Here is a 17,132-nt window from a genome sequence, read left to right on the forward strand (position 1 = left end):
TATATAGACTGTAGAATAACAGATACTGTTCGAGGGTTTCCTGTTCCCGGGGCGACAGTTTGATTTTTCACAAGATATTCAAATATATGTCTTTCGATAGACAGTCAGTTGGGTTCTCTGGCTTTTGGAAAAATTCCCTATAATATCTGTCGCCCTGGTGGAGGGTAAGTTCCCTGCATACATTTAGAGTAAACTCAAGTGTGACAGAGTCAAACCACTATAGGCCTAGAATTTTCAAATAGCATATAAACACCATGTGCTCTTATTCTATAACGCCGAGATAGACTACAGAATACCATCATTAATTATTATACACTATATTCTAGTGCCTATGGTATGCTTTAGTTACCGGATGTTTCCCTGATAACGCAATAAAAACTCTACCCACTTGACAGTCATTCATCTGTGTTGTGAAATACCAAAATAATGTAACTACTAATACCCCCTTTACACTGGACGGCGTTCTTTCTGCGTCCTTTCTGCAACCATGAAATTTGGCATCGCTGTGGTCTTAATAAGGAGGTACGAGCATTGATTTTGTATCAGAATGAATGCTCAATGATCGGCCAGTTGTCGGGATGTAAAATATTATAATTTTTTAACTCTAAAATGGGGCCGTACTGCTGGACGCAGAAAGGACGCCGTCCAGTGTAAAGGGGGCTTAAGCAAGCTGTCACATCAATCGAATGTGATTCAATATAGTATATTTTGAACTTAAAATGCAATCGGCTACATCGCTGTGTAACCTGGCGAGTCCCCCAAACAGATCACGTGTTTCGCGGAACATTACGGCTATGACAATATCCATAATACTCAGTAGATAAGCTACAGACTTCCCTCAAAATTCCTAAACCATTGTCAGCCACAGCCTGGTTATATATTAAAATAAATTTCAAAAGGACATTGATGTGTTCCAAGAATAATGTTACTGATGGCGATGTAAGATGAGATGGATTCATAATCATCACACCCCGTGAATCAATGGGGGGGTATCGTTTATCATTTGTTTGTAGTTAAAATTATTCTTTCTTTTGAAAATGGCATGGTCGCTGGCCACTTAGTCACGTAACTTCCATCCTTTGCCCTGATTTGTCCTTTGGCGATAAATACACTGATACAAGCTATTAAAACAGCCATATAAAGAGATATTGCCCATTGCTCTCCATACCGTCTGTCTATTGGTGCAGTCTTCGCATTTGATGTGCCGCCAGCCAATCAGATCTATCCAGGAATGCCAAGCGTCAAATCAGATCACAGCTTTAATGTCACGTGCAATTGATTGATGCATGCCCCTGTATACCGGTGTGGTAAACACACGAAAACGCAAAATCACACAGTTATCTGAGTGTCACTAATTGTGCCACCAATACCGGTAGGTCTTCGTCAATCGGGGTTGAGATAGGTAAAGTGTAGAAAAAACAACATTTACACCTCTAAATAGTTTGACCACCACACCCCTTAAAATGCCAACGAGATCTACGCTTTTAGGAAGTCCGAGGCACTTTTTTAATTTTCCAAAATACAGCAAGTGCGGTTCAGAGCCAGGAGTGTCTGTTTGCTCACTGTTGATAACTGTACAATGAAAAAATGTTGAATTATAAATATCATCAAAAACCTTTGGAATATAATTTCCAATTTAATTTCAGTGCGAGACGAGCTAGTGTCCTCGCATGGTGTATTCTGTGGACTTAAATGAATATTCATGAGAGGCGGGGCTTATGGTGCATACGTACCGCTGATTCGTCACGGGAAGAATACAGGCAATAAGCAAACAAATCAAGTGAAGTGCAGCATTTATTTCGCTGTTAATGGCGTACTGTTAGCATCGTCAAGACCCATTTTTTGCAAGAAATTAAAATTGTGTCTAATGATCTCTCCTTGGTATTAATTATTGCGACAACGTTGTCAATTTGTAGCTACCCGACCCTTGTCTTTTTTATTCCTCTGTCTTTCTCACTATGTATTGGGTGAATACGCTACTTTACTCTCAAGGTGGGCTCCCACAGCTTTTGGAGTAAATAACAACGCAGTTACTAGTAGACACCACTCATAGTGACGTGGAGACCGTGATTGGACAGACGCCGAGCAGGATGCGCTCTCTTGCCGTTTTGGTTCTTGTGACTTGTCTTATGTCCCTGGCGCCAGCTAAAGATGGTGAAGTGGACTGTTTGGTGTGCAAAAATGGGAAACTAAGTAAGGTTTTTCATGTTCTTGATTTTGTTGCCTAACGTTGAATATCTGTAAGTGAAAATAAAAAAAATTCCTACAGATGTAGCTATTCTACAAGTATCTGGTTTATCAGGAGCGAAAATTTAAGCAAAAATTGAAACAATTTAAAATCCAATCATTGTCGGTTTCAAGTAACTTCGATGGCGTACTCTGGCGTGGATATTTAGCTCAGGTGATCTCATACAACTTATACAGAAATATTTACAATATATACAGAAATATTTCATACAGAAATATTTACAATTGTTTACAGAGGAAATACGAAGACCTCAGTGCGTTAACATCATAAGTCCATGTGACGAGACGATCTTCACTTGTCCCACAGGATACCAGTGCATGTAAGTGTATAGTCATTTATCACTGACTTAGTCAATTCCGTATTACTAATTGAGAAATTTATATGACTTTTTAGTTTAAACCATTATTATTGGCTTAGCCATTCATTAATGACTTCGTCAATCATTCCTTCGCCATATTTGTTTCCAGTGTTGGCTGCGACTGCACTGCGATCTGCACCAAAGACAATGAATGCTTCTAATGCAGCAAGAGGCACATGAATTGAAGGTCGACGGACTCACTTTCCTACAGATACACAAATTTAATACGCTATCTTTATAAAGTGCTACATTAATAAAGTGACATTTAGCCTCTTTTACTGTGGCCTTGGATTCTGCATAGATGATTCACCTCATTCAGGAGAAGATTCCGGCTTGATGTGGTTTCCAGTCATCAACTATTTATCACGTAACGGGAAATAAAGAATACCGTAAATTGTCGACAAAAGTTGTGTTATTTTATCTTCACCTCTCAGGCCCGCAGACGGGGGGGGGGTTCGAAAGAACCGCCCCTTAAAGGAGCGGATTTAGACCGTCTTCTGGGTCTTTCGGAAGACGGTCAGATTTTCAAGTCTTCATTGACGGGTATCCACATATTTTTGTCGGAAGACGGTCAAAAATGGAGGGTATATCAACAGAGATAATTTGGAAGACTGTCAGAAAATATCTCTGGATCCGCCTCTGCCTTTTGCTGGGAAAAGGTCCGCTCTGGGGAAAATTTGATCTAGGTACATAAAGGTTTTATAGTGAGGTCCACTTTTTCCAGAAAAAAATGCTGGCTACGGGCCTGCAGGCTTTTGACATTTATGTAGTCTTCATTCTTGCTTTGTCAAACCGTCTTCTTCAACATAATCAATTTTAAAATTATTTATGTGTTTACTATTTTAATTTAAGCTTTACCCAATCGAATAGAAAGCTCAAATACCAGCACGTCAAACTTGGCTTACAAATGCCATGGTCAACTACCTGTTTTATTCAAATGTCACTGAAGAAATAATGAAATTGCAATTGCATTTGATATATGACATTGCACTCGTGCTGTACGCATTACCTTGACTTTAGTTCAATTAGGTGTAGGGTCGAATTTAAAGCTCTAAAGGAAAACGTACAATTTAATTGCTCAATTAAGTATTATTATTTTAATAACGGATGAAAAAACATGCCATAAGTTTTAATTATAAATTATTAAAACTTATGACACATTTTTTTCAACCGTAAACCTGCAGCATTATCATGGATGGCATTGCAGTTGCGGTGATCGAAGTAACGGTTGATTTATTTCACGTTAGTTTAATTCATATCAGTGTTGAGACACATTATGGTACGAATAAAACCGTGAATACGCTATTTCTTTTCATCACTGAAAGAAGAAGTAATATCGTGGTACTGGCATTGGTTTTTAAAAGTGATTTAGGTTAATAAACCAATTGCAGTACCGCTGGGCACAACTTACAAATAAATACAAATAAAGCCAGAATTGTAAAATTTATTCAAAATCTGTATTCTCTAGATATGATGGAATACAAATCTATAGGGGTGTTTCATATAATAATGTTTGTATTGATTACAGTACTATAAAAAGAGATATTTATATATTAAGAAATAAATTGTAAATACTGTTGTTATTGATTCTATATGCTAAGTACAGTATAAAGCAAAGGGATACCTTATGCATCTTATGGCAATGCAGGAATTAAAATACTGGAGCAAGACCTCAAATATATATGTGTGCAAGAATAATAAAAGTATAAATGAAAAGAAATGTATCTTATTACAATGTTTGTATAAATCATTATAGGAAAATATGAATTCAAATATTAAGAAATATTTTGTAAAAACTGTTGATATTAATCCCATTCGCGAAGTATGGTATAAGGCAAAAGGACTATATGCCATCACAATGTAACAAAATGAAATTAGTAGATAAGTGAATCTACATTATATATAAAAAAACTATTAGTAATTGCACCACAATTTAATTACCTCCGCCAAGGAGGTTATGTTTTCACCCCTGTTTGTCTGTCTGTTTGTTTGTCATCAACATAACTCAAAAAGATATAGACCGATTTTAATGAAATTTTCAGGAACTGTCAGAAGTGGGTCAAGGAACAAACAATTAGTTTTTGGGGGTGATCCGGATCAATATTCAATCAATAATCAATAATAATAATAATAATATCTCGCAGTGCTTTTCTAGTTAGATGGATTATGCACTTAAAACAGCAAAACTGCTTTCTGGAGAGAACATTGCAAAAAATACATATGAACTAAAATCAATTATTTGTTCCAATGTCTCTAATTATGCTAATCTTTAAATTTCACAGCCCCCCATTTTCGTCATATAAACCTCAAATTAAATCTACACGGCTAACTGTTCAATTTATGAACAGGAGCAAAAAGAAAAAGGACCCTGTTGATCTGAATCAATAAGAACATTTATACAGTGTTGGGGTCTGGGCCATAAAACTGATACACAAACACTAAATAACTTTGAAAACCTAAGAGATGCTATCAACAATAAAATTGAGGAACTATTTTGGAAAGACCTGGAAAGTGATAACTACAGTAAACTCAGGACATACAGATTACTTAAAAAAAACTACACCCCTGAAAAATATCTGTCAATGAAAGTCACCCCATCAGAAATGAAGACTATTGCAAAAATGCGGATTAGTGACCACGAATTAGAAATTGAACGTGGCCGCTATACGTCCCCTAAAACCCCTACTGAAAATCGCAAGTGCCCCCACTGTAATGAAATTGAAATGGAGATCCACTTTTTACTGAAATGTGAAGAACATAGTGACAGAAGAATTAGATTAATGATACCTCCTGAGCAGAAAACAGATCATGAAAAAATTCAGTGGCTGCTCAGTCCAAAAAGTGAATCGTGTTTGAGATCATTATATCTTTATATAACTGAAAGTTTGAAAAAACGACACACCCATCAATAGCAATAGTCGTTTTATTCTGTGCTGCTTCCCAGTAATCATTCCATTAGTATTGTATAGATTTGTATAATTTGTTGCTAAGTTGTTATGACTAGTGTAGAGAGCCTGTAAAATGTAATATGTATGCATTTTAGTGCTCAATAAAGATTATTATTATAATTTGACCAAAATGAATTTTCCTGGGGGTAAGCAACAATTTTTCCATTCTTACCAAAGTTTAACAAATCCATTTCTACATTCAAATTTAGTCCCTGTTTTTTTTCTAGAAAGTTTGCTTTTTTGTTATAATCTCTTAAGAGATTTTTACTGACTATAGCCATCTAAAGAGGTCACATGGTTGGATGACAAGCACATAATTTAGTATAAATGCTTTAATTGCCATTTTTGGCAGGAAATGTAGATTTCATATGAAGAGTTGTTATACCTTTAAATTTTAACAAAAATAAACTTTGACAGTTATGTGGAGAATGATTGATTTGATGGATAGTAATGAAAACAGCACAGACAGATACTGTTCAGAGTATATCCACTTCCTTTGTCTATATAAAAAGGGGTTAAGGTCCCAGTGACTTTCATTATATATGTTGCAGATTGAAATCCAGTCAGATTTCAAATCAGCTTTAGCCAAATTAAAATCCATTCAGACTTTATTTTTGCCCAGACAGGACTGAAATTTCAATCGAAATCTGAACTTGGCAAGGTTAAAATTTGACTTGGAAAGTTTGAAATTTCAATATAACAGAATTAAATATTAAGTGAATATCATTGTAAAATTACATAATGTTATGTGGTTTGCTGATTCAATTTTGATTGGTTTCATTATTATGACAAGTAAATAAGTGCAGATGCAAACCTGAACAGGTCTGCCCGGGATAGGTCTGCCCAGACAAGAAGTGAATCCCACTCACCATGTCTTAGGTGAGCCAGGATTTACCTATTATCTCTAGTGTCTATACATCTGATAACCAATCACCAAATATCCTGAGCCCAGATCAGGACTAGGGTAGTAATAAATCATTTCCACCTGCTACCCACTAGCATTATTACTAATCAAACTGTTAAGACTTTTCACAAACAACTGGTCCCATGTCGCCTCCTTCTTCAACCTTGTATTTATCACAGTATTGTATGACTGCTGCCAGCTGTTCCTCGCGCAGACGCAGCCCGAGAACCTGGTAATGGCGGTTTCCCATGAAGTTGCGCACATAGGCTGGTTTGGGGGTGGGCAGGCCTTGGCACATGTCCACAAAAATATCCAGTGCTGCAGTGATGCCATCGATGTCATGCTGCACGAGCTGAGGTACAACATCTGGAATAGAAGTGTTCTTCGTTGTAAACAACATCCACTAGTACAACATCTGGAATAGAAATGTTCTTCATTGTAACCAACACCCACTAGTACAACATCTGGAATAGAAGTGTTCTTCATTGTAACCAACATCCACTAGTACAACATCTGGAATAGAAGTGTTCTTCATTGTAAACAACATCCACTAGTACAACATCTGGAATAGAAGTGTTCTTCATTGTAAACAACATCCACTAGTACAACATCTGGAATAGAAGTGTTCTTCGTTGTAAACAACATCCACTAGTACAACATCTGGAATAGAAGTGTTCTTCATTGTAACCAACATCCACTAGTACAACATCTGGAATAGAAGTGTTCTTCATTGTAAACAACATCCACTAGTACAACATCTGGAATAGAAGTGTTCTTCATTGTAAACAACATCCACTAGTACAACATCTGGAATAGAAGTGTTCTTCGTTGTAAACAACATCCACTAGTACAATTACTGTTACGTATACTTCTACCACTAGATCATGTAGAAAGATTCTTATCTCACATGATTGGCAAGCTGTACATGTAAATGAGAAGATCTGTACTAGTACTAACTTAAAGCAACAGTAACTCTTCCTTTGAGATTCTAAATTCTGCAAGAAATACATTGTAAACAACGCATGGAAATATATATTCTATTGTATTTTACCACTAAAACGGCCTTTATTGTAGTAAAACAAAAATCTGTGCTTGTCAGAAGGGCTTTCGATGCCTTTCTTCGATCCCGGTCGTCAAGGCATCCGTTGCTAATGACGTAAGGGTGTCACGCGGATTCTCGCGTTCATTCGAGACCAAAATAACATGGCACAAAACGCGTTGATGCAGATGCAGACGCAAGTTGCGAGTTTTTGTACAGTGCGTCGGATAACGAAAAGCCCACAATGGCACACCTTGTGGATATAAATGCATTTTAACAAAAAGACGAATATATCTCATGAATCTTATATTATTGTTATATAGTGTTGTTGTTGTCTGCTTTTCCCGCGGTTTTAAGTAGGTCACCAGTGACTATGCAATGTCAGAGAGGGCCCCGTCAGTTAAAATCTCATAAGAGATTTTAACAAAAAACCTTATGTTTAGGAAACAAGGCAGCAAAGCTGTCAAATGTACAGACAAAAACCAGAAAATAAAAACGCAGGAAATAGGATACTGTCAATTCTGATGAACTAATGTATTATGCTTACTGTAACTGCATAGCCAACATCAAATTCTTATTCTGCATAACATTGGATTAGGATGAAAGTAAAATGTGTATCAAGCATTAGACTAAGTTCCCATACCTAGATCAATCTAACAGGATCAATCCAACTCCAAGGGGTTTCTCACTAAATTGCTTTCAGTTTGAGAGTCTTAGGATTCTGGCATGCCAGTTTCAGTAGGCTTGACAGACAACTAAGCCACTTATATTGATTACAATTTAGCGAGAATTCCCATGGAGATAGATCGATCAACAGTTAGCATGATAGAGTCTGGAAATAGTTCCTAATGTGTCAGGCTGATAAGAGTTAAACTTTGGAAATGCCAGAATGAGGTACAGTGAAAATTACACACAAAAAAAATTGCTTAAACTCAAAAAAAAAAAAAAAATATATATATATATATATATATATATATATATATATATATATATATATATATATATATATATATTATAACTATATATTATTAATTTCTTTTTTTGGGCTGTATGTCAATCCTAAGAATCATTCTTGTAACTTAACAAAATACAGACAATGTTACAAAGTAAGTGTACAGGGCTCCTGGCAGATGGGAGTGATAAGTCACAACTTGAAAATGCCAGTATAGCACTCTATAAACCTGCATTGCCTCCAAAACAGAAAACAATCACACTGGTTTTCAAACACAAGCTGCGCACTTCTGCCTTATGAAACTTTTCACTAAGTTTCAGTATCGTAAGTAACATGGTTTTCCCTTAATCGATATCCTGGCAGCAGTGTCCAAAATAGGGTTTTCTTCAACTTTCATGCAATAAAACATAATACTTAACAGCATAATGACCATCAAATTTTATATAAAAAAATAAAAGTATCATGAATATTCAGAAAATGTGATTTGGGAAGGTCTTCAAGGCCATGGAAGTTCAGAGTCACACTTTCAAAATGCCAAAATGTAAACAAGAGATAACTGTACTGAAATGATTTTCTTTCCATTTTCAACACCTTTTTTAAAACAAAATGATCAATAAACTGTCATTTTTAAATGTTCAACTAGGAAAATTGTTGACATAGGAAAAATAGCAATAGAACAATTTTCAATGTCCAATTTGCTCCATTTGCAGATGCTGAACATAGTGAATGATTAAATCTGACAAACTGCAATGATGTGTTCCTTTCCATTTATGATACTTTATTACACAATACACAATATCATAACAGGTTTACCATCATTTTTATATAATCAACAAACAATATTGTTAAGAAGCAGAAAATGTCAAAACAACACTTTTACATATCTTATTAGTTCCATAATGAGACTGTTAACATGCCTAAGAATTAAATCTGAAGAAATAACAATTATATACAAAAATACAGAAAATGCACAGCACTTCTGGTGGATGGGAGTATAAAATCACATCTTGAAGATGCTTGTGTTTGAAAAATAATTTTAAAAAATTTTAAATAAAACGTAAAAAAATTCCAATAAAGCTGCTATTCAAACTTTTAATCTAGCCGTATTAACCTGATATTAATAACCCCACCAAGTTTGAGAAAAATAAAGCACTGTTATTCATCTATAGCATGTTGGCAGAACACATTCTTTTTGTTGTAAATTTATTTGCAATGTTAAACACCACTTATCTGCACAATTATCACAAAATCCTAATTTTGTGACACAGTTAAGAGAGCTAAACCTATGGGACTTTACAGGGAAATCTCAAGGAGTGTTTTATGTAATCTCATTTAATGGCCAATTGAAAATTAATGAGTAGGCAAGTGACTTTATAGACCTTAATTTAATTAGTGATCACCCAAGGGACAATTTTATAGACTGTCATCCATACAGTACCATCATATAGCACAAAGGTGTTGCATACATGCTGAAAAAAGTGAAAAAACAGCATTACTTCCCTAAAAATGACCCGATGATGTTGATTTTCAAATTTGACCTGCGTATTATGAATATTCATTAGTTCTGCAAGTTTCAAACCAAAAGGTAAAATGGTTTTCCACTTATCATGTTATCAGTGTTGCATATATATATGCTGAAAAAAGTGAAAAACAGCATAACTTCCCTAAAAATGACCCGATCATGCTGATTTTCAAACTTGACCTGCGTATTATGAATATTCATCAGTTTTGTAAGTTTCAAGGGAAAAGTTAAAATGGTTTTCCACTTATCGTGTTATCGGTGCTGCATATATGCTGAAACAAGACAGCACTGTTCTGCAATGGGTTTACTTCCATTTTTAAAACACTTTTTTAACATAAAACAAAATAAACAGTTTTCTACCATTTGTATATGATCAACTAAGAAAATTGATGAGATGGAAAAAATATCAATAGAACAGTGTTAAATGTTCAATTTCCTCCATTCTGAGATAATGAATATAGTAGATGATTGAATCTGACAAACTGCAATGATATTTGTTTATTTCCGTTTTTGACACTTTATAACATAATACACAATAACAAGTTTACCATCATTTTTACATAATCAACTAACAATGTTATTAAGATGCAGGAAATGTCAAACAAACACTTTTACGAATCTTATTAGTTCAATAATGAGACTGTTAATATGCCTAACAATTTAATCTGAGGAAATGTGAAAAAACAGCATAACTTCTAAAAGAATGGCCCGATTATGCTGATTTTGGAACTCAACCTGCGTTTTAGTTAGTTTGACTACTCCTGTGAGTATAATGACAATTGGCCAATCTGTTTTTCTTATATTGTGTTATTAGCATTGCATATATGTTGAAAGAAGCGAAAAAACAGCATAACATCCCTAAAAATGGCCCGATCATGCTGATTTTCAAACTTGACCTGCGTATTTTGAATATTCATCAGTTTTGTAAGTTTCAAGCCAAAAGGTAAAATGATTTTCCATTTATGGTGTTATCGGTGCTGCATATATGCTGAAAAAAGAGAAAAAATAGCCTAAATTCACTAAAAATGACCCAATCACGCTGATTTTCGAACTTGACCTGCGTATTATGAATATTCATCAGTTCTGTAAGTTTCAAGCCAAAAGGTAAAATGGTTTTCCACTTATCGTGTTATCGGTGCTGCATATATGCTGAAAAAAGTGAAACAAGGCAGCAAAGCTGTCAAATGTACAGACAAAAAAAACAGAAAATAAAGATGCAAATAAGTGAAAAATTAAATTTTCACAAAAAACTGTTAAATTGCCAGAAAATTTTACCAAACAGACTGCGTTGCCTATTGAAGCTGTATGTTAGACCCATGTTTCTTTCCTGTAAGTTTGAGAACAGTAAGTGACATGATTTCCCTTACATGGTCATCATAGGAGCAGTGCACAAAATAGGGGTTTCTTCAAATTTTGATGCAACATTACATAATGTTTAACAGCATAATGACAATCAAATGTTATTAATAAAATATTAGTAACATGGACATTCAGAAAATGTGACAAGCAAAAGTCTTCAAGATCATGCAACTTTAAAGTCACACCTTGTAAATGCCAATATGTGAAAAATTAAATTTTCACAAAAAACTGTTTAACTGCCAAAAAAAAAAAAAAAAAAAACCAAACAGACTGCATTGCCTACTGAAGCTGTATTTTAGTCCCATGTTTCTTTCCTGTAAGTTTGAGAACAGTAAGTGACATGATTTTCCTTAAATGGTCAGCATGGAAGCAGTGCCCAAAATAGGGGTTTCTTAAAATTTTGATGCAATATTACATAATGTTTAACAGCTTAATGACCATCAATTTTTAATTATAAAATATTTGTATCACAGATATTCAGAAAATGTGACTAGCAAAGGTCTTCAGGCCCATGGAACTTCAAAGTCACACCTTGAAAATGTAAACAAGACAGCACTGTTCTGAAATGGGTTTATTTCCATTTTAACACTTTTTAAACATAAAACAAAATAAACATTTTACTGCCATTTTTATATGACCAACTAAGAAAATTGATGAGATGGGAAAAGTATCAATAGAACATAGAACAGTGTTAAATGTCCAATTTCCTCCATTCTGAGATTCTGAACATAGTGGATGATTGAATCTGAAAAACTGCAATGATATGAGTTTATTTCCATTTTTGACACTTTATTACACAATACATGATGACAAGTTTACCATGTTTTTTACATAATCAACTAACAATGCTGTAAAGATGCAGGAAATATCAAACAAACACTTTTAGGCATCTTATTAGTTAAATAATGAGACTGTTAACATGCCTAATATTTGAATCTGAGGAAATGTGAAAAAACAGTATAACTTCTAAAATAATGGCCCGATTATGCTGATTTTCGAATTCAACCTGCGTTTTAGTAAGATTGACCACTCCTGTGAGTATAATTACAATTGGCCAATCCGTTTTTCTTATATTGTGTTATCAGTGTTGCATTTATATTGAAAATAGTGAAAAAAACAGCATAAATTCCCTAAAAAAGGCCCAATCATGCTGATTTTCGAATTTGACCTGCGTATTATGAATATTCATCAGTTCTGTAAGTTTCAAGTCAAAAGGTAAAATGCTTTTCCACTTATCGTGTTATCGGTGCTGCATATATGCTGAAAAAAGTGAAAAAACAGCATAAATTCCCTAAAAATGGCCCAATCATGCTGATTTTTTAACTTGACCTGCATATTATGAATATTCATCAGTTCTGTAAGTTACAAGTCAAAAGGTAAAATGGTTTTCCACTTATCGTGTTATCGGTGCTGCATATATGCTGAAAAGTGAAAAAACAGCATAAATTCCCTAAAAGTGACCCAATCATGCTGATTTTCGAACTTGACCTGCGTATTATGAATATTCATCAGTTCTGTAAGTTTCAAGTCAAAATGTAAATGGTTTTCCACTTATCGTGTTATCGGTGCTGTATATATGCTGAAAAAAGTGAAAAAACAGCATAAATTCCCTAAAAGTGACCCGATCATGCTGATTTTCAAACTTGACCTGCATATTATGAATATTCATCAGTTCTGTAAGTTACAAGTCAAAAGGTAAAATGGTTTTCCACTTATTGTGTTATCGGTGCTGCATATATGCTGAAAAGTGAAAAAACAGCTTAAATTCCCTGTAAGTGACCCGATCATGCTGATTTTCGAACTCGACCTGCGTATTACGAATATTCATCAGTTCTGTAAGTTTCAAGCCAAAAGAAAAAACAGTTTTCCACTTATCGTGTTATCAATAAAAGTGCACGGCGACGACGGCGACGACGACAGACACAGATGATGGCTATATGTACAGACACATCTGTGTCTGTACATAAAAAACCCTGGATTAACTTTGAATGCAGGAATGGGGTCGTTGACCATTGGTAAGTACTGAAAATTGCCGTTTTTTCCAGGAAAATTTTTGGCCAAAACGAAGAGTTATTATGACTTTAATGATTTATAAAAAGACTAGAGTAATACATGTATGTACTATATACAACATTGATACTTACCCACTCCTGGGATGTTTACTGGGACTGACTCCGATACTGAATCTTTCCTCTTCCTGTGTCGTCTTTTAAAACTGGTTGCTGTTAAAACTGGATGATAGGGGAACGAATCATCTTTTCTCTGTTCTGGTATGGGTTTGTCATCAACAGATGTTTCATCTCCTTCTCCTTTGACATCCATGAACTCCCATTCTTCTCCATCTGATGAGGTTTCATCACTGGTGTCACTTTCAGAAAATTCAAAGTAATCTGGTCCTGCAGCACGTGCTGTAATCTTGGAGTATGCTATGTTGTTGTCTGCATCTTGCTGGTCTTTCTGTTGCTTCAGATATGCCATGGAGAAGACCTCACAGTTGTAAGGAGGCAGGTAAGTCAGCTCTTCATCCTGGGTCTCACTAGGTATCATGGCCTTTATGGCAATTTCTACATTGTACCTGCAATATATCAATACATACAATACGCAGGTTACAATTTATTTTTAACATTATTGGTACTTTTAAAGGTTCTTTGCTTAAGTACAGTAACTAATGACTATATAAAGTACCCCATGTATGTGTTTTATAAGTCACCCATTTCTTTTAAAAGTGAAGAGGTTAAGGTCCTCAGTTAATGCATATCTTATCAATGGAATAAGCCAGGATGTTTAGAGGGTGGATAGGTATGGGTAGGGGTGGATTGTTGCTGTTTTTCTTTGAGGACCCCCATGAGCTAAAAAAACTTGTGTCAAATGGTTGATTTTGGGAATTGCATCATATGTTCATGCATTACATGTAAATTACTGTGGACCTCATTGAGTCTTGTTTCCACATCTTGGGTGGAAAAGAGACCTTAGTCCGCCATTTTGAAAATAACTTATACCTGAAGTCCAAATCCTGGGTACTCTCTTCATAGTCTGTTCCCTGTGTCATGGTTTTTATGATGTCATCAATGGAGGGTGTCTCTTTATCCTTTAATGCTCCCAGCAGTTTGAACTTGTCTGGCAGCTGACGAAATGTTTCAGCATCTGCTATTGCCTCTCTGATGTCATGAACTAAGTTAGAAAGTTTACTTCTACTCTGATGCTTTTCTTTTTCCATGAGCTGTTTCAATCTTGTGAGAAACCTTTTCATACTGCAAAACTCTGATAGACCTTGCTTTTTCAAGTCTGCACACAAAGCTTCTGACAGATGTTTGCGGAACTGGTTGATGTGGTCCAGTATCTCCTCTGTAAGCTCTGATGCTTCTGGTATTGCAAATCTGTGTCTGAACAGCTCCAGGTGCGTGATTCTCTGTCTCCAGATGTCTACAATAAACCGTGTCGAGAAGTGCTTTGGTTGGAAGGTGAGCATCAAGTAGAGAGCTAACATATTTCCCTCATCTTGAGGCAGGACGGTCATCCCATTGATAAACCCCACAGACGGTTTCCAGTTGATAAAATTGTGAGCAACAGCCAGATATGTTCGCTGATCTAGATCACATGCTGAGGCAAATGGTGCACGCCAATCTGGATACCCAGTACATGGATACTCCCTCTGTTCAGGACTCATCATGTCTGTCCCTCTAATACTTAGCACAGACCAGTGGATACGGTAAGGATGCATTGGCTGCTCTAAAGTAATCAGTCTTTTTTCACCTGGGAAGATGATGCTTTGGCGTCCTTCACTAAACTTGAAGAGGCTATGGGCATCTTTCGTGATGTCATGAAATATTTTAGACTCCCCTGGCCCTGCTCCTGTATAATGAATGAAAATTGATCCCTTTTCTGCTGGTTTCAGTTCTGGCAATGTTTGATGGGAAAAGATGCACAGTTTTGCCAGCTCTTTCATTGCTCTAAGTTTGCATTCATTATTTATGCCATGCATTGCAGATTTTGCTGGGACATATATTGTACGCTCCATGTCCATCTTATTTGCCTTCATTTTTGTCTTCAAATTTGTATACTCCTTGAAGGGGTAGACATCTGTTTTGACATAATGGAGCTTGTTCATGGTTTCACCAACAAGAAATGCTGGGTGTAGAGCTGCCAGAAGCAATGCCTTCAGATCAAGTTGGGCAGAACTGATGAAGAGTTCTGAGGGATGGAAGAAATCTGTTTGGCTGGTAACACGAGGGTTGTCAACTTCCCTTGTGTCAGAAATAAAGAAAACCAAAGCACGGATCTTGCAGGCAATGCTCTGATCTGATACATATTTCAGAACTGAACTTGCCAAACGTGTTATCAAGCTTTCATAGGCATTTAATCTGCTCAAACTGACAGCATTATTCTCGCAGAATTCCTTTTTAATATCCCAAATGGATACTGTATCCACAATCATCCTACCCTTTTCATCATAGATCCACTCTAACCATTTCTTGAATAAGTTCAGTAATGCAATTGGCTCTGAGCATGCACCCCCATCAAACTTGCGTCTGGACTTCTCTGACCTACGAAGGGATTTGACAAATTCCTTTGTGTTCTTTATGACTTTCTTAGTGGGCATCATGAAGGGATCCTTTGATGCTAGCGCTGCCGCTAGAATGATACCTTCCACTGGGCATCCAAACAGAATGCCGTACAGAACCAACCTGGACAGTTTCAGATCCACTGGAAGCTGCATCGCAAGGTGACCCAGCATAGTGATGCTGGACCTATCAGAGTTTTCTAAAATAATAATAATAATAAATAAATAAATAAATAAATAAATAAATAAATAAAAAAGGAAAAGATAAATCTAAAATTTTAATTGAATTCAATAATATGTATGCAAAATGTTAATATCAAAGCTCAAAAGTAGGTTAAATCCAAGGTCGCATTGAAAATTCCCAATATGTGACTTCCTATTCAAGTTCAACAATTACTATTTGAAGAGCGCATCTCTGCTGCATTTGGAGATACAATAGATAGAAAAAGTGAAGTTCATGGCAAAACGTTAATCAAAGGTAAAATTTAAGGTCAAATTAGATTCCCATTTTATGAGTCATCATTAAAGTTCTTCCTTTTGGAGATAAAATGATTTGAATAATTGTAAAGTGCAGTTCTTGGCAAATCATTTTCACATAGAGATTACAAATATTTCAGTTCCTACATAAGTTCAAAATTAACTGTTTGTATTTCTGCTAGGTTTGGAGATATAAGGGCTACAAACTTTGCAAAGTTCAGTTTATGGTGAAAAGGTGAAAAGTAGGTCAAAGGTCAAGTTCAAGGTTAGAATAAGATTGGGAATACTTGATTTGCTATTCATGATTCAAGGTAACTGTGGCTGTGTCTCTGCTAGTTTTTGAGCATTTCAACTTTAATTTTGAAAATTTTTACCATTGAACATAGCCAAGTTGTACATGCACGTGTACTTTTTGAAATAGTGCAACTCCTAAACTGCATGAAAGAAAATCAGACTCAACACTTGGTTTTCCGCTTGACAAGCTCTACAAAATGCAAGAACAAAAAGTTCTCGAGCATTTAGGATCCTAGAATTAGAGAAATTCTCAGTTTCATTATCTAACGGCTGTTTCTCATGGGAAAATGCATTGGTTACTCTCAAACTCACAAATAGAGAGAACAAAAGTGGAAATCCTCACCATAATGTAAAAGCTTAGGTCTATGCAGTTCTCAAAAGCAGCAAAAACAAATATAATGCAAATGAAATTAATTTTTGGCATATCTGACCTTGAAATAGGGGTCAAAGCTCAAATCCAAGGACATATC

At 35.6% G+C, this 17,132-nt stretch overlaps 1 protein-coding gene and 1 long non-coding RNA gene across 3 annotated transcripts in view; one reads left to right on the forward strand and one right to left on the reverse strand.

The window, feature by feature from the left end:
* The first annotated feature begins 1,568 nt into the window (after positions 1-1,568).
* On the forward strand, positions 1,569-3,009 carry LOC147760148 (uncharacterized). The gene is made up of 3 exons (XR_015330853.1): positions 1,569-2,193; positions 2,483-2,567; positions 2,716-3,009. It is a non-coding gene; the product is annotated as an uncharacterized LOC147760148 (long non-coding RNA).
* Positions 3,010-4,082: 1,073 nt separating this feature from the next.
* LOC106165647 (uncharacterized) overlaps positions 4,083-17,132 on the reverse strand; it is a 35,967-nt gene continuing 22,917 nt past the window's right edge. For both annotated transcript variants that reach the window (XM_087018988.1, XM_087018989.1), the window contains exons 14-16: positions 14,330-16,091; positions 13,475-13,905; positions 4,083-6,824 (exon numbers count right to left, since the gene is read on the reverse strand). In XM_087018988.1, the coding sequence (XP_086875114.1) occupies positions 6,574-6,824; positions 13,475-13,905; positions 14,330-16,091 (2,444 nt within the window). In that variant the 3' untranslated portion in view covers positions 4,083-6,573. The remainder of the gene's footprint in view (positions 6,825-13,474; positions 13,906-14,329; positions 16,092-17,132) is intronic.

The sequence above is a fragment of the Lingula anatina genome, chromosome 8, assembly GCF_051362555.1.
Source record: "Lingula anatina isolate TDL-2025a chromosome 8, LinAna3.0, whole genome shotgun sequence".
NCBI lineage: Eukaryota > Metazoa > Brachiopoda > Lingulata > Lingulida > Lingulidae > Lingula > Lingula anatina.